The 19,136-nt window shown below is 38.6% G+C and overlaps 1 protein-coding gene across 7 annotated transcripts in view; it reads left to right on the forward strand.

Moving 5' to 3' along the window:
* The window catches only part of LOC124780080 (protein transport protein Sec23A), a 103,939-nt gene that overhangs the window by 19,222 nt on the left and 65,581 nt on the right, over positions 1–19,136 (forward strand). For 4 of the 7 annotated variants that reach the window (XM_047253758.1, XM_047253773.1, XM_047253765.1 and 1 more), the window contains exons 5-7: positions 4,523–4,854; positions 8,913–9,057; positions 9,232–9,276. In XM_047253758.1, coding sequence (XP_047109714.1) covers positions 4,523–4,854; positions 8,913–9,057; positions 9,232–9,276 — 522 coding nt within the window. The remainder of the gene's footprint in view (positions 1–4,522; positions 4,855–8,912; positions 9,058–9,231; positions 9,277–19,136) is intronic. The other 3 variants (XM_047253788.1, XM_047253797.1, XM_047253804.1) reach the window with 1 other exon arrangement.

Here is a 19,136-nt window from a genome sequence, read left to right on the forward strand (position 1 = left end):
CTGTATTCTATGACACTTGTGCTCTTACTCTTAGAATAGATTTTTATTCTGTAGTTTATTAGTTGCAGATTGCTGTTGACTATTGCATGTTCCAGGCGTTGGGTTGATTCTACTTCCATGTAAAACGCCTTGCTCTGGCATTCATTATTAACAAACTCTCTGTGCATGTGACTAGTGTTATTGATTCTGACATGAAGAATTTCTTTTACTATATCAGCTGCTAATAGTACACAAGCAGTAATTTGTTTGGACAGCCACAGACAAGAGGCCACTCTGACGCATCTTTGTCTGAAAACTGCAAAATTTAATAGACTCTGACATGTACGGGCAGCAGTATGTTATAGTGTAAAGAATTTTACAGAATAATGGATTAGAAAGCAGATGATTTTTGTATGTGTCGGTGTGTACATGGATATCTGCGGGATTGAACATGTACATTTCCTCTTCTCTTTTTGTGTTAAGAGTTTCAGTAGTGATTACCTCATCAAGACACTCTTTCTCAAAACATATAGTTTATACTTCCACTTAAACAAATTCCATTTCTTAGGTAAGTGTTTAGGTTAATCCTGAAGTCTTAGCTTAATTTCTGTGAAGTTATATATTGTAGAGTTTTTCCTACATTCATTAACCGTGCAATACCACTCTTCACAAATGCGCAATGTTTTCTTTCAATTTTTTTTTTCACCTTTTCAATGTGTGTAAAATTCTAATTGCGTGATTAGTCACTGTGATCGTGTCCTGCCACATGCTGAACAATTCCTAAATGTGCTTTTGTTTTCACAAGAAAACCTGTACTGGTAAAATTGTTCTGTCATTGAAAAGGGTAAAACTTCATTAACATTTAGTTTTCAGTGTAATATTTGAGACATGAGACCATTTCTTGTAATACATTTTAAAAATTAAATAGTACATTATGTAAAACAGCTTTGTTGTTGTTGTTGTTGTTGTTGTTGTTGTCGTCGTCTTCAGCTCGAAGGCTGGTTCGATGGCGCTCTCCATGGTAATGTATACTGTGCAAGCACCATCATCTCTGCATAACTACTACAATGTATATCCATATGAACCTGCTTACTGTATCAAGCCTTGATCTTTCTCTGCAATTTTTACCCCTCCCCTTCACTCCACCATTACTGATTCCTCAATGTCTCAGGATGTGTCCTATTAAATAACCCCCTCTTTTAAACAAGTTGATCCATAAATTTCATTTTTCCCAAGCACTCTGTTGGCTTCATATCAGCAGTTGCCACTGGCCATTCCATTCAGTTGATTAGTGCCTCCTAGAGGTAGGTGTTCATGAGACGGATGCACTGTGATCATGCAGCAAAATGTTAGTGGTAGGGTCAGATAATAGATTGATGAGCTTTCCTCATAACTGCACATCCTCAGAGTACTCTATAGAAAGATGAAGAAATTAGATTACGAAATCAGGCAGTAAAACTAGTACATGAGTTTTGCTATTTGGGCAGTAAAATAACTGATGGTGGCTGAAGTAGAGAGGACACAGCATGAAGTCTGGCAAGAACACAAAAAGGATTTATGAAAAAATGGAGTTTGTTATCATCTAATATAAATTTAAGAGTTTGGAAGTATTTTTCTGGAGTGTAGCTTTGTACGGAAGTGAAATGTGGACAACTAGTTGTTGAGACAAGAAGAGAAGCGGGCTTTTGAAATTTGGTGCTGCAGAAGAATGCTGAAGATTAGATTGGTACGACAAACAGAGAACTGGCATTTGAGGCTGACTGCAGAATGATACTGCTGCTGCCAACATACATTTTATGTAAGGACCACAAAGATAAGAGAAATTAGGGCTTTTACAGAGGCATACAGACTGTAATTTTTCCCTTGTTCCATTTGTGGGTGGAACAGGAAAGGAAAAGATAGTACTGGTATGAGGTACCCTCTGCCATGCACTGTTCAGCGGCTTGCGGAGTATTTATGTAGGCGTTGCTGTTGCTGTAGGTGTAGATCAAGTATCTAATGAAGGGGTACCGGATTGAAATGGAAAAGGAAATTTATGGCACAACTTGATTAAAAGAAGCAATCAGTTGACTTGGCACATCCGGGTAGCATGAAGGAATAATTTTGGTAATGGAGGGAAGTGTGGGAGGTAAAAATTACAGACGGAGATCATAGATCAAGGGACCATAGATTAAACAGGCTCAAATGGATGTAGATTGTAACAATTAGTCAGAGAGAGAGAGAGAGAGAGAGAGAGAGAGAGAGAGAGAGAGGGAGGCACAGGATAGGGTAGTGTGGAGAGCTGCATCACACCATTTTTGGACTGGAGACCAGAACATAACAACATTAATGAGAAGCATCCAACTTCTGTATATGATTTGATAGTCTGGTTTCCGCTCCACAGCTTGTAAGTATTTGTTGAAAAACATCTTGCCGTACACCATGGACTACAATTATTTGATTGCCAAACGTGTATATGGGCATAGAGCCCATTGATATTGGCATTGGTATATACGAGGGCATTTCGAAAAGTAAAGATACAATGGCTCGCAGTCCTTAAATAGAACATTTATGTAGAAAACGTCAGTTACATCTTATTAACTGGATTATTTGTTATTTTTCGACATAATCACCCCCGTTATCCAAACATTTGTTAAGTCGGTGCACAAGCTTTTGTATCCCAGAGTCATAGAAGGTTGCTGCCTGTGGTCGGAACCACATTTCAGCTTCATCTTTGATCTCTTCATCGTCGTGGAATGATTTTCCACCAAGGTGTGCCTTCAGGTAACAGAAGACATGGAAGTCGGTGGGCACAAGGCGGATGGTCCAATACGTCCGATTTGAATTGTTTGAGTAGTGCTTTGGTTATGAGTGCTGTGTGAGGCCGAGCATTGTCATGAAGCAAGCGGACTCCACTGCGTTTGTTTTGAATTGCCCTTCGAAGATGTTTCAAAGTCTGGCAATATGCAGCAGCATTAATTGTCATTCCAGGAGGCATAAATTCCAACAGAAGAATGCCTTGTCTGTCCCAAAAAACAGAAGCCATGATTTTCTTCGCTGAAATCGACGTTTTGCATTTCTTGGCTTTTGGTGAATTCGAATGGCACCATTGCATCGATTGTTGCTTGGATTCAGATGTATGGTGATAAACCCACGTCTTGTCACCTGTCACAATGTGACCAAGGAACTCATCACCTGCTTCAGCATAGCGTGTGAGGAAGTCGAGTGCAAAGCCCCTCCTTTTCTTTTTGTGTTCTTCCGTTAACAGTTTTGGAACCCAGCACACACACAATTTCCTGTACCCTAACTTGACAGTCACAATGTCATAAAGAGTTGTCACTGACACGTCCGGTATGATCTGATGCAATTCTTTCAGTGTGAGACGTCTATTCGCACGAATTGCTTCCTCCGTTCTCTGAAGAAGGGCATCAAAGATCACAGACGGCCGACCTGTTCTTTGTTTGTCATGAACATCGGTCCTATCTTCAGAGAAGTGATGACACCATTTCGTTACATTTTGTCGATTCATAATGTTCCCATAAACAGAAACAATTTCTTTATGAATATCCCCTGGTCGCTGACCTTTTGCATGAAGAAAACATATGACAGAGCGCACTTCGCATTTGGCGGGTTTCTGAATCGGCGCAGCCATTTTAAACACGACCTACTCCAACCAGAAGCAATGTTCAACTGCCAAACGACCGCGAGGAGAAAGCTAACGGTTCAAGGTTAACACCAGTGTTGCCAACTTGCTCGCCAAAACTCTTCTGTTCCTCTGGCATACGGTGTATCTTTACTTTCCGAAATACCCTCATATTATGCATGTCCATATCAAACGATGGGCATGTCGATTATAAAATTTCTGTGACATCAAAACTGATATGGATTTCACAGTGCACAGGTTGTCTGGCGTACACGTTACAGCTGTTGAACACTGAATGACCACACTTTCTGGTCACAGTGGCTTTTGACTATACATTGTTACCCCTTTTTCACTTTACTGTTTCATTTTGCCATGTTTGTTACCATTGTTCTGTTAGTATTTTTGTTGTTTTGTATTTATCTCTGTTTATCAGACTTCCATTCAGTTCTTAATTGTAAAGAATGATTTCTGACTGCAGTTATCTTGTTTGTAAGCACAGTAGATTTTGTTACCTTTTAGCCCTTTATATTTTATTTTCGTTGTCTTGTATTTCATGTTTAAAACAGAAATACAAATTTTTCACCTAATTAGTGAAAAAATATTTGTTATTGGGTATATATAGTTTAACATCTCATTCCATCCATACCCGCCGTGCGGAGTTGCCGTGCGATCTAGGGCGCCATGTCACGGACTGCGCAGCCCCTCCCGCCAGAGGTTGGAGTCCTCCCTCGGGCATGGGTGTGTGTGGTGTTCTTAGCATAAGTTAGTTTAAGTAGTGTGTAAGACTAGGGACCGATGACCTCAGCAGTTTGGTCCCTTAGAAATTCACAGACATTTGAACATCCATACTCAGAAAGTCCCATAATTATGAAATTTCCACACGCTCTGCTAACTTTCATGTCTTCTATACTTTGCCAACAGAGAGCACAGTGTCTCCCACCAATTTTCCTGTTGGTTGTGGACACGTGTGTAGATGATGAAGAACTTGGAGCATTGAAAGATTCACTACAGATGTCGCTGAGCTTACTGCCACCAAATGCACTCATCGGTCTCATCACATTTGGAAAGATGGTGCAGGTGCATGAACTCGGATGTGAAGGTTGTTCAAAAAGTTACGTTTTCAGAGGCACTAAAGATCTGTCAGCAAAACAAATACAAGACATGTTGGGTATTGGGAGGTTTGCAAATGCACCACAACAACCACAGCAACAACCACGTGGCCCAAGTGGTCAACCATTGCCTCCTGCTAACAGGTATGCTTAACTGTAGAAATGCATTGGAACTTTAATATATTTAAAAGAAAAGTGATAGTTTGGTTGAGATAAAACTTCTGAATGGTGCATGTACGCAATTCACTTTTTTACATTTACACTTTCAAGAAGTGGATTAGATTAGATTAGATTTACTTTTATTCCAATTGATCCGTAGTGAGGAGGTCCTCCAGGATGTAGAAAATGTCAGAAAAACAACAATACATGACAAATATTTACAACTAAAACAAATAAGCTAATGTACCATTCCCCAGGTCCCAAGTGGAATGATTGTCATTTTTTAATGAACACTATATGAAAGAGTCATTTTACAAATACTAATGCACCAAATTTAAAATAAAAAAGTTTATTTATTTATTTATAAGGTAAGAAATGTGTAATACAACTACTATAATACTTATTTACAATGAACACATTACTGCCCTGAAATGGTGCAGAAGTTAGATTGTGTACACACACACACACACACACACACACACACACACACACACACACACATTTACAATGAACACATTACTGCACTGAAATTGTGCAGAAGTTATATCACACACACAAATCAGTTAGTTCTACTGAGAAATTCATCAATGGAGTAGAAGGAGTTGGCCACCAATAAATCCTTTAGGCTTCTCTTAAACTGAATTTCATTGGTTGTTAAGCTTTTTATGGCTGCCGGCAAGTTATTGAAAATGTGTGTTCCTGAATAATGCACACCTTTTTGTACAAAACTAAGTGACTTTAAATCTTTGTGAAGATTATTCTTGTTTCTAGTATTGATTCCATGAATTGAGCTGTTGCACTGAAAAAGTGATATATTTTTAATGACAAATTTAATTAAGGAATAAATATATTGGGAAGCAGTAGTTAGTATCCCTAGTTCCCTAAACAGGCTTCTGCAGGATGAGCACTGGAACTGAACCACATCCATCTGCAAGATAACCAAGCAAAAAGAGTTACTGTGCAGCATTAATTACATACACCAAGAAATTGATGGAACAATTATGAATTCTGATTTAACTGTAAGTGAAATATTTCTCTTGACGGTAATACTGAGTTTAATCGTTACCATAGCATGATTTTGATACTTTGAAAAAAGGAGTTCTAATATCCCTCCACATCAGTGACATAAGAGACAGTCTCAAAGTGTGCCTAGATTGTGTCAGGCTAAAACACTAAGGGGATAATCAATCAGAATGTATAGAAATCTTATCCAGTGTACTCTGTAATTTGAAAAGTTAACAAGGCTTACATGTGGAATTCCAGCATTGTTTCCAGAAGTATCAGCAACAGTATTCAGTCATATTATTTCTCTGTCTGTGTTATGTTAATCTTGGCTTAATGGTGACTAATTTTAAACATATGGAAATAACTTCTCTGAAAACCAAACCCCTGTAAGATGAAATGGGTGTTAAAATCTGGACGTTCTTGTAGTCCATAAAGTTGCTTCCCTGTAGACAGTGCTTAGGTGTGACAGATTTACCAGGCTGTCGCAGACGGATATAGTACCAACGTTCTGTGCAGCATTCTTGAACTGTATGTGATATGAGAAACCACTCTGACAGTGAATCTAATACATGATTTCTTCCATAGAAACAAATCGCCTTTCACTGAACGAACGAGTGTGGCTATCTTTGATGCTGGAAGAAAAATAACCTTGACTTTTTGTTTAGAAAGGATACAACCTATTTTAGACATAAGACGACCAGGGATCTGAACATTTCCTCTTCAACTTCTTGCAATGGGACACGTATCTTCGGTATGAATTACAAAGCCTTGTGGATCTTCCATGGTGAATAGCCTTTCTCTTCAAGAATGTATCTGAGATTATATCAAGTTCTCCTACAGATGATCCTTATCAGCAGTCATATCTGCCCTGTGGACAGGTGTGTTTAGGACGCCATTGGTCTGTGCAGGATAACTGCTGTATGCTTGCAGGTACAAATCTGTGTGTGTTGGCTTGCGAAAAACACAGTGTCCCAGGGTGCCTTCAGTTTTATGGTGAACAAAGGTGTGCAAGAAAGTGGGGCATCTGTTCTTTTCCAGGTGCGTGGTACAGTGGATGTTCCAATGAATGGGATTCATATGTTCCAAGGAGTGATGTTCCTTCTCACTGTGGCCTCAGGCTACAAAAGAGTCATCCCCAGTACCTTCAAAAGATGATAGGCTTAAATCTTGCAGAGTCCAATGTCTGCTCCTCAAAACCTTGTATACAATTTCTCCATCAAGGGAGACAAGGAAATTACCATAGCAGCCATGTCTATTTGTTCATAAAAGTTGTTATTTTTAAAAAAAAGTAAGTTGAGAGTAGCACATGCTGAAACAAGGTTTATCAAAATGTCTTGCAATCAAGGATAAAGCCTCTGTGAGTGGAACTTTGGTAAATTATAACTCAGTGGAAAAAACAGCAAATTTGAGTTGCAGAGCTGTTGATAAAATGTGCATAATTTTGGGTGTAGTGAGGACTCCTCCCATCAAGAGGTTTCAAGAGTGAGATTAAATATTTATCCACACCATAAATAGGAGTGTGGCATCAAGACAAAAAGAAACTTTATCAATCCTTGGACCATCTGAATTCCAGATATTGAAATATATTTGTAGAATGATTTAATCAATAATAATGATGGTTTTAACCTTGAAAACGTGGAATACAACCTTGTCAGTTGTTAACTGTTGTAGATATTGAATAATGATACTGTCTCCATGTCAGCCAGAATTTGTGAAACAATTCCTTTCATGGAATTGTCACTCCTGTGGTCTTTCTTGCACTAGGATTTGCATGTACTCATACGTGCCTGGCTCACCCAACCAGTATATAAGTCTGAGGGGAGCACTTTACTGCCAGTCTTTCCAATTTGCTCCAAAGATGTGTGAACAGTTTACAGTCAGTAATAGCAGCAGATAATGTTGGGTTATAACTGAAATCCTGCAGTTTTATTGATCATATGTCCCCGTTTTTAGATTCAGGTAGCACTAGGCTAATTATTTTGAGATCAATGATTGTAGTATTTCTTTATCCCTTTTGGGAAAAAGCTGTTGCTTAGAGAAGATGATACTTTTTTCAGAAGTGTCACTTAACTGATTGTACATAAGTTTCTTAACTATTTTAGAAAATATTGAAAAAGCTAAAAGAGTTGAAATTTTGTGACATCTGCATATCAGCTATTTTTAAAACTAGTACCATTTAGAAATTTTGAATACATAAGTGGAAACCTTAAATTCTGAACCTCTGTCCAAAATGATTGAAAATAGTTTATAAATGCAATGTTATTTTTTATAAATTTTGTTAGGATATTTGGGAGCCAAAAACACCTCTCTGTAGTTCAAGAATTTTGAAACAACTATTGTAGTATATGTTCATGTGATATCATTCCAATAGAAAGCCTTATTCCTAAGAAATCACATTTGAGCTTTCTTTCTTTTTTATGTTTGTAGTGTGCTTTTTCACACTTTTACTCTTAGGCATAAGTTACTAAGTATTCATTGGAAAAAAAATGTGGATTTAGCCTAAGGCCTATACGTATTAAGTTTCATGAAATGTATTAGCAACTGTTAAGTACCAAGGCATGCTAACGTCTTTGTGGTACATTTAGTCTCTTGTGAATATTATTGGTAACAATTGAAAATAGGTGCACTGTTTAAAAAATAACATTGGGAATGAAAAAATTACTTCCATTTCTGATGAGTGAGTCAGATTCAGGGGGTAGTTACATAGCCGCAAGAATATTGGACTACTTCCCTGTTGAATTAATTGTCCTCTTAACCAATAAGAACAATTTTTAAAAAAATCAAGAGCCATTTGGGTTTCATAGCTACGCCTAGTCCATTGAGGACTTTTTTCCTGGTTAATTATTTCAGCAAGCAGTGATGTAATCGCATATAGCTCATGACAAAGCTGTTAATCATGCTTCTGGTGTTACAAGCTGTATGTCTAATTTTCATAATCGGAAAAGATTTTCCATGAGAAAGTAAGTATTACTGTTAGTTTTTATTTTCATTTGCTGATTACTACAGGTGTTGAAATTGTTCACTATTTTTTCAAACAGATTTCTGCAACCTGTTCACAAGTGTGATGTCAGCCTGACAGATATGTTGGGTGAGCTTCAGCGTGATCCATGGCCAGTTCCGCAAGGAAAACGGCCGCTCCGATCAACTGGTGTTGCCTTGTCTGTGGCAGTTGGTCTTCTGGAGGTATGGTTATGATTGGCTTTATAATATGCTACTTATTTTTCAATTTCTAATTTTTGCCCCACACTATTTATTTATAAAGCTTTTTGAATTGGTTTTGTTTCTATTTTTCTCCTACACTATTTTGCCTTAAAAATTTACACGTACTGCGCATTTCATTGTATTCTTTCTACTCAGGTGTCTCTTGGGTTGACTACTGATCTTAAAGAGGGCGTGAAACGGGTAACTAGCATTTGTGTGGTGATTTAGTAGCCCCGAATTTGCTGATGCAGTTTTTCCATTTTCTGATTGTAGATCCCAAATATACCCAGTCAGTAAAAGAAAACTAACATAAACGTCACTAACAATGGTATTCTTGTGTTTTTCATATTTCACTGTCACTTATATAATTATTTTGAAATAAATGTGGCAGTGCCACCTTCCTTTTTTCCAAATCAAAAACTTAAAGAGAGAAATAGCACAGAAGAAAGAGACAAGAATGTGAAATACCATAGTTTCCAAAATTAAGATAACCATGTGGTATTGGCCACATTTTTGAATGATGTTAATAATATGAACATTCTTTCATTTGTTTATTTGGTCACCATTAGTGGTGGTAACAAGAAGAGGAACATGATCCGCTGGTCTGATGGGCAGTAATATTTTAATATGTTTGGAGCTTTGTATGTTGATTAGATGAGTGGCTGAAACGAAGGCATTTACATTTTTTTTGTGAGGCTGTGGCCCAGCATGCAAAATTATTTTAATGCAACATAGGTTTCTACCAAGCTGATTTGGTTTGATTTTTACAGGGAAGCTAAAACAGTGTAGGTCTAACCCGCCACTACCCGCACCGAAACCAAGTTTATTGTGCGGTATCGCTCCCTGTGTATCTAGTAACGCCAACCAATGTCCTTAAATAGTGCGAGGAGTCCCTTTACCAGTTTTTCGTTAGACAAAATTTCTTCAGGTCTAGTTGTTCCAAAGATTCTGTATCTTTTACTCTCAAATGCCATGCATTTGAAGATTAGGTGTGATGCAGTTTCTTCACCCTCACCACAGATCCTACATTTAGGGTCTTCTTCCATTATACCCATTGTGTGTAGGTGTTTTTTTGAAATTCCCGTGGTCAGTCATCAGTCCAGTCATGTGTTTGATCTCTTTTCTGTTCAATCCCAGGATTACAGAGCTTCTTTTAAAACACGTCTTGGGCGTCATTACCTTAACCTGTTTTTGTTTGTGGACCTTGGTCCAATATTGTACGTGCTGTTTCCTGAGCCAGTTCTGTAGTTCTAGTTTGATCATAGCCTCGATGATCGTCAGGACAGGTTCCGCTCCAATAACTGGAGTTGTTGCCCCCATCCTGGCCGATCTGTTCGCTTGTTCATTGCCACAGATCCCTGAGAGGCCAGGAACCCACACTAGGTTTACTCTATTACCTCCCCCTAGCTCCACCAGAGCCCTGTGGCATTTTGCAACAATCTTAGACCTCGTTGCAGGAGCTGCCAGTGATTTCAGGGCTGCCTGGCTGTCTGAATAGATGTAGTTACGGTCCTTGTAGCCCCTATGCATGTACTGCTCCACACATGTGCTGACTGCAGTAATTTCAGCTTGGAATACAGTGACCAGTTTTCCTAGAGATATGATGCCCTTCAGTCTTGGCTGAACCCCGTACACCCCTGCTCCAACACCTTGGTCTGATTTCGACCCATCGGTGAACCAAACTATGTCCCCCGTATGGTGTCGAACTGTTTTTCCCCCCTACTGGGGCTCTGCCAAGTTTACCTCTATGAATTGTAACACTACTCTTCATTTCGTAATGAAGTTACCCGTTTTGTTGTTACAGTGCTGTAGTATTTCTGCTGTAGTCCTATTGTTATAATAATCTTAATATGACATGGGTTTCTGTTTAATGGCTATCCTTGCTACAAAGTTGAAATGAACATAAAAAAACCGTGTGTAAATACTTAATGTAAGTTTACCCATTCAGAGGTACTTTTTTGTCAGACTACATTTGTCTGAATATTTCATTTACACATTACAAATAAACCATGAACTCTCAAATAATTCGTGTTCCACTGATGCTCCAGTATAGTTAGTCATTATCCAGTACATTTTTGTTTTAGTTTACTGTATCAGCAGTAAGCATCGGAAGATCCCCAGTTTGGTAGTTTAAATTAATTTTATAGTAATCTCATTAGAGATGACAATAAGAGATCTCATTATTAGCTTGTTGTCTTTTTTTCCCAAAGTCAATCCTTTTGTCATAGCCTCAAATGACAGTAAAGACTGTCTTCCAACAAAAGTTAAATTCATTAGCATTTTTTTTTTTTCTAATAGGGTAAAACTGTTTGGCAATTTCATGAGTTTGTCTAAATTTGATCACTTTTTGTCTTCATTATTTTCTTTTATACTGACTGATATTTGATTTAAATTATGTTAACACAATGGCCTTGTATTTTCAACAATTCATTATGTTAAATTTTATTACAAGATTGAGTGTAGAGCCAGGTATCTCTTGGAAAAAAATAGATTTTGGATGTTAGAAATAAAGATTCATTTATCTTCATTTTAATTATTAATTATTTCAACAAAATAATCAATTTTTGAAAAAAATATAATGTAATTGGATAGATAAAAGATCTACTCGCCAAGTGGCAGCAGAACAACACACATATAAAGCTATTTAAGTTTGCAAGATTTTTGAGCCAATGGCTTCTTCTGGCAGAAGGTATGAAGGGAAAGGAAAAGAGTGAAGGAAAAGGAGTGGTGGGGTTTAGGAAAACAGGCCGATTTCAGAAAAGTCGTCCACAACCCCAGGTCATGGGGAACTTGCCAGGCAGGATGAGAAGGAAAGACTGATTGTTATGGCTGCGCTGTTAAGACATTTGTAAAACTGAGATCTTACAGGTAGAAGATGGGTAATGTGCAAGACAGAGATTACTGGCAAAATGTCGTAAACAAGTTAATAGAGAGGAAAGCCAAGTGCATTGTATGTGATACATCTGTGGGAGTGCAAGGGGGAAACACAGGTCACAAAATGAAAGATACAGAAAACTAAAAGGGCATGAAGAAAGGAATAGCTACTGTGAAGAAATGCTGAGACCAAAGAAATTAATGTGAATTAATGCCAGGTGTGCGGCGTGAATAGACAGGTTGTAGCACTAGTTCCTACCTGCAGAGTTCTGAGAAACTGGTCTCTGGGGAAGACTCCAGATGGCAGATGTGGTGAAAAAGGCACCGAGGTGACGACTGTGATGTTGTAGAGCTGCAACAGGATATTGTGTGTTACAAGTATACATCCCCTGCCTATGCCCATTCATCCTAACTGATAACCTGGTGGTGGTCATGCTGTTGTAAAAGGCTAAGCAGTGTTTACATAACAGCTGGTATATGACGTGTCATTCCACAGATCTCCCTTTGATAGTATATGTTTTTTCCAGTTACAGGGCTGGTATAGATGATGGTAGGAGGGTACATAGGGCAAGTGTTACAGCGGGGACAATCACAGTGGTAGGGAGATGGTTGGAGAAAGAGCATAGGATCTGACAAGGATATTGCAGAGATTTAGAGGGTGACAAAAAGCTATTCTATGTGTGGTGGGCAAAATGTTGGACAGAATGTATCTCATTTCAGAGCATGATTTTAGCAAGTCATAGCCATATCGAAGTAGCTGGTTAATAATATAAGACCAGGATGATATTGATTGACAAGAGGTGTGCTCCTAAGTTATCTTTTGGAGGGATCAGTAGTACCAGGATTGGATGTGATGGTCCAGGAAATCAGCTTTTGAACTACGCTGGTGGAGTTATTACGTCCAGTTAAGGTTGGTGAGAATGGCAGCATATTGCTGTAGAGTTTGCACTGAACAAATATGTTTGCCTTGAATGACAAGGCTGCTTGGAAGAGAACATTTGACATGGATAGGATGGAAACAGTCAAAACTTAGTAGCAACTGTCGAAATGTAAGTACTGTTGTTTGTTAGTAGATTTAAGGTGAACAGAAATGAGTAGCTGACCTTTGGTGAGGGTGAGATCAATGCAAAGGAAAGTGACATAGGATTCAGAATAGGATCATGTGAAATTTGAATGGGAGAATTATTTAGAGATTACAAGAATTTTAGCAAGTCAGCCCCAAGTTGTTGGTTAGTAGGCTTAATGTGAACAGAAAAGTGTAACTGATCTTCAGTGAGCATGGGATCAATGTGAAGGAAAGTGGCATGGGTCACTTGGAGGGGGTTTTCCTGGGATCTTGAAAGCCTTCAGCCACTGGTGTGGTTTAGATAAATTGATGACACCTTTGCCATATTGATTCATAGTGGGGCTGACTTGCTAAAATTCTTGTAATCTCTAAATAATTCTCCCATTTAAATTTCACAGGATCCTATTCTGAATCCTATGCCACTTTCCTTGGCATTGATCTCACCCTCACCAAAGGTCAGCTACACATTTCTGTTCACCTTAAATCTACTAACAAACAACAGTACTCACATTTTGACAGTTGCTATCCTTTTCATGTCAAATGTTGCCATCCATACAGCCTTGACATTCAAGGCAAACATATTTGTTCAGGTGCAGGCTCCCTACAGCAATGAACCAACAGTCTCACCTTAGCCTTCACTGAACATAATTACCCCACCAGCCTAGTTCAAAAGCTGATTTCCCAGGCCATCACATCTAATCCTGGTACTATTGATCCCTCCAAAAAATAACTTAGGAGTATGCCACTTGTCACTCAGTATTATCCTGGTCTTGAATGTATTAATCAGCTACTTCGACACGTCTGTGACTTATTAAAATCATGCTCTGAAATTATATACATTCTGTCAAACATCTTGTCCACCACAAGTAGAATAGCTTTTCATTGCCCTCCCAATCTCTGCAATATCCTTGTCAGACCCTATGCTCTTTCTGCACTCATCACCCTATCCTTACCTCCTACCCCTGTGACCGTCCCCTCGGTAAGACTTGCCGTACGCACCCTCCTACCACCACCTATACCAGACCTGTAGCTGGAAAAACTTATACTATCAAAGGGAGAGCCACCTGTGGAACAACACATGTCGTGTACCAGCTTTTTATGTAAACATTCTTGGCCTTGTACATTAGCAGGACTACCACCAACTTATCAGTTAGGAAGAATGGGCATATGCAGAAGGTGTATACAAGCAACACACAATATCCTGTTGCAGAAAACGCTCTACAACGTGACAGTCATGACCTTCGTGCCATTTTCACTATATGTGCCACCTGGATTCTTTCCCCAGAGATCAGTTCTCAGAACTCCGCAGATGGAAACTGGCACTACAAGATGTCAATTATTACTGCACCCTTGGCATTAATTTACATCAGTTTCTTCGGTCTCAGCATCTCTTCACAGTAACTATTCCTTACTTCACTCCTCTTAAATTTTCTACATCTTTCACTTTCTGACATGTCTATTTTTCCCTGCATTCCCCCCCTCCAGCTGTATCATACAGAATGAATTGAGCTTTCCTCTCTTATTAGCTCATGCACAACGTTTTGTGAGTAATCTGTTTCTTGCATTTTATCCTATCTTCCATCTTCAAGGTCTCAGGTTTTCAAATCTCATCTGGTGCAGTCCCCCAATGATCAGTCTTTAATTCTCATCCTGTCTGCTAAGTTTCCCCTAACCTGGGGTTCTGGGTAACTTTTCAGAGCTCTACCCATTTTCCTAAACCTCACCAATCCTTTTAACTCACTCCTCTTCCTTCTCCATCATCCCTTTTGCAGAAGAAGGAGCCACAGCCTCTGAAAGGTTGCAAACTTAAATACCTTTATATGTATGTTCTGTGGCAGCCACAAGGTGAGTAGATTTTTTAGTTAACCAATTAAATTAATTATTAATTAGTGATAGCTTCCTTTAGGGAAATAAGTTAAATTGGCATCAGTTGTTAATATGAAAATTGCCCCCCTCCCCCCCCCCCCACCCCTGTTAGTACACTATCTTGCTTTGTTCACTTGGCATTTCTCGTGCGCCTCACACCTCCCCAGTGACTTTGATGAAGATTGTTGTAGTGAGTCTTAGGCTGTTTTATTTAGTGTTCATTTTCTCAGTTCTTTAATGCGGCCATTGCTCCCATTTCTTAGTCATGCTTCCACTGCATTCAATGTGGTATATGTCAGACTTTGTGCAGTTTTCACTGATGTGGTAATCAGATGGATCTGTTGGTCATTCAACACATTTAAGTATTCATTGGTCCTATATTGTGTTCTTCTGTCAGATTACAATCTTTTGTTATACATTTTTTTATCAAAGCAAAAAGTAATGGTCCCAAGTATGGCTAAACAAACTGGAATTTCATAAAAGGAAGGAAAAACGTTTTCTCATTGGTAATGGCATATGCTATTTGAAAACTTTCTTTTGATAAGATCACATGCCTAATCAGTAAGCAGTGTAAAATCCATCAGTCAACAAGAAGTCACATAATCCTCAATCTTCTTTTTTTTATATTTCTTGATTTTAAATGATTTCAAATATATACAGTCATTTCTCAATAACTTTGTGAACACCTAGGCAAAGAATAATTGTTATTCCTTGTTACTGTTCATACTTTTACTATCTGCAGAAGTAATTATAGAATTCCTGTAGCAGTTGTCACAGGCTAAAGTAATTACAGCATGCACACAGGCATTTAAGCAGTTATTCTTCTTGTGCTTCTTACATGAGTGAGTGGAATGGGAAGGAACAGTAATGTGTGATGAAATGGGATATACTTAGTCAGGCACTTCTACATGTACATCTACATCTATACCCAGCAAGCCACCTTGTGGTGTGTGGCCAATGGTACTTTGTGTATCTCTGTCAGTTCACCCCTTTCCTGTTCCAGTCATGAATAGTTTGCAGTAAGAATGATTGCTGGTGGACCTGAATCTCTCTAATTTTATCTTCATGGCCTTTTTACAGGATATGCAGTGGGGGAAGCAATATTTTTGTTGAATCTTCTAGGAACATTGTAACAGTAAACCACAATATGATGATGAATGCCTTTCTTGGAGTATCTGCCATTGGAGTTGGTTGATCTTCTCTGTGACACTTTCATGCTCACTAAATGAACATGCAATGAAATGCACTGCTCTTTGAATTTTCTCTGTTTCCTCTGTCATGCTGATTGGCAATATTCAAGTATTGGTTGAACAAGTGTTTTGTAAGCTACTTCCTTAATTGAGGGACTAAATTTCCTGAGCATTCTTTCAGTGAATCTGTCTGCCACCTGCTTTACTCACAGTTAATTTTATGTAGCCATTTCACTTCAAATCGCTCCATACGCATCCTCCTAGGCATCTTATGGAAGTAACTGCTTCCAGTGGTTGTTGTGCAAATAGCGTAATCGTACAATAAGGGTCATTCTGTTTATGTATTTGCAGTACTTCACAGTGTTCTGCAGAGTGTAGCTGTAGCTATTAATGATATATTCAAACTGCCTATTCAGTATAAGCCACAGGTTCTCGTATAAACATTATTGTTGCCAATATTACAGTTATGTTTGATATGTGGACTCTCAGCAGCCAGGCAACATTGCAGCTGTTAACGTGAAGCACTGCTTCTTGATATTAGTATGCCCAGATTTTCTCTTGTACAGATAGTGATGATGATGATAATATGATATGCAGATGGTTAATGTTGGAACTCATTCAGTCTTAATCAATCTTACAATTACCCTAATAATCTTGTAATTCTTTAATTTAGCTAAGCACAATTTTGTGTTATTAAACTTTTTAATTATTTTGTCACTCTTCTGGGATTTTCTGAAATGTAAGGCTTCTCATTTCCTGTCCTTTTATTGAATTGTATTTCTCAACCAAATATTTAATGTAGGTGGTGATGCCTTTATTCTCTCTTTTTCACTACTAGTAGTGTTCCTGGTGACACTATCTTTTTCCTACGTCCTGAATCAAGAATAAGCTACCTTAAACACAGATCCAGTTTGCATGGATACGGTATTTTGCTCTTCTTAAAAACTGAATGAAAGTGATGGAACACGTCACGATAATGCACAAATAAGTGATAGAACCTACTTCTGTATATTATAAGGAAGTTATGCAAAGGTAGATAAAATATGGTGCATCACAAGCATCATATCACTTCCTCAAAGAAATCTCATAGATGATATATGATATAAACAAAAAAATCAGGAAAGGCAATCAGCTGTCTACAGTTGATCGATGTGTTGTGCGACAGGTAAATTTATGCAGCTTTGAACTACAGGTCTTTTCTCTAGTACACTCTTCCACACAAGTACCCAAACGCTGTCACTGACGATGGCTGAAATTGTGTTCTGTGTAGTTAGTACGAGTTAGTGTGTACATAAACTAGCCCGAAAGCCGTCGAATTCTTTGTTTTTTCACTCATGTATGTCTATCGTGCATCAATCGTATGCAGGTGAGTGGTTGCCTTTCTTCTTATTTTTCACTGTTTCTATCTTGGAATTTCCATTATCAAAATGTATGGTATAAAGCATCACAGCCATGGGATGTTGCAAACTGGGATCATTGTGCACTGATAAGTATTGGGAACTTCTTCAGACTTGATGATATGACAGTCACAATAGTTTTCAAAATATAGGAACTACTCTGAGATAATTGCAGATATATTTCAGCATAATTAAATGACTTGATGATGTGACAGTCATAAAAGTTTTCAAAATATGGGACCTACTCTGAGATAATTACAGATATATCTTAGCATAATTGAATGACTATGCTATCAAGCCTTTATATGGAGATATGGAGCACATCATTTTTTAGTCATTTCTGTGGCAACATTTACGTCTTTGTTCAATTTTTTTAATGTAATTAGCACAAGAATGAGGAAACCAATGAGAAATTTGGAAAGCACCCTAAGATCAATGACAAGAAATAAAAACTTGGAGGTTTGCTGATAACATTGTAATTCTGTCCGATACAGCAAAGGACATAGTGAAAAACCAGTTCAATAAAGTTGATAGTTTGAATAGAGCTCATAGGATGTGCATTAACAGAAATAAAACAAGGTCAATGGAATGTAGACAGATTATATCAGGTGTCACTGAGGGAATGAATTAGAAAATGAGATACTAAAAATAGTGAATGAGTTTTAATGCATAAAATAAAGGAAAGGCAACCACTTATCTACAGCAGACTAATGTATGACACACAGACACTGACTGTGTCATTGTGAGTGAGTGTGAATCTGTGTACTTATGCCAGGAAAAAAAAACCTATGTATGTCTATGTGCCACACATTAGTCAGCTGTAAGTGAGGGGTTACCCATTCCTTATTTTACATGTTGTTAAGCCCAGGAATTTGTATTATTGGTATACAGCGAGGTGACAAAAGTCATGGGATACCCCTTAATATGGTGACAAAAGTCATGGGATACCCCCTAATATCATTTTGGGCTCATTTTGCCTGGCATAGTGCAGCAGCTCTACGTGGCATGGACTCCACAAGTTATGAGAAATCCCATGTATAAATATTGAGCCGCACTGCCTGTCTGGTCTTCATAATTGCAAAACTGTTGCAGGTGCAGAGTTTTGTGCACAAACTGACCTCTCGAATATATCTCCTGAATCTTTGATGGGATTCTCGTCAGGTGCTCTGAGAGGCCAAGTCATTCGCTCGAATCATTCAGAATTTTCTTCAAACCATTCACGAACAATTGCGGTGCAGTGACATGGTGCATTGTAATCCGTAAACATTCCATAGTTGTTTGGGAAGATAAAATCCATGGACGGCTTCAAATGGTCTTCAAGTAGCCAGACATAACTGTTTCCAGTCAATGATCGGTCCAAGTGGACCAGAGGACCCAGTTAATTCCATGTAAACACAGCCTCCATGTAAACACAGCCCACACCATTATGGAGCCACCACCAACATGCACAGTGCCTTGTTGACAACTTGGGCCCGTGGCTTTGTGGGGTCTGCGCCACTTTCAAACCCTATCATCAGCTCTTACCCATTGAAATCGGGACTCATCTGACCAGGCCACAGTTTTCCAGTGTCTGGGGTCCAACTGATATGGTCACAAGCCCAGGAGAGGCACTGCAGGCAATGTTGTGTTGGTAACACAGGCACTCGTGTCTGTCATCTGCTGCCATGG

This window comes from Schistocerca piceifrons, chromosome 1 (genome assembly GCF_021461385.2).
Source record: "Schistocerca piceifrons isolate TAMUIC-IGC-003096 chromosome 1, iqSchPice1.1, whole genome shotgun sequence".
Lineage (NCBI taxonomy): Eukaryota > Metazoa > Arthropoda > Insecta > Orthoptera > Acrididae > Schistocerca > Schistocerca piceifrons.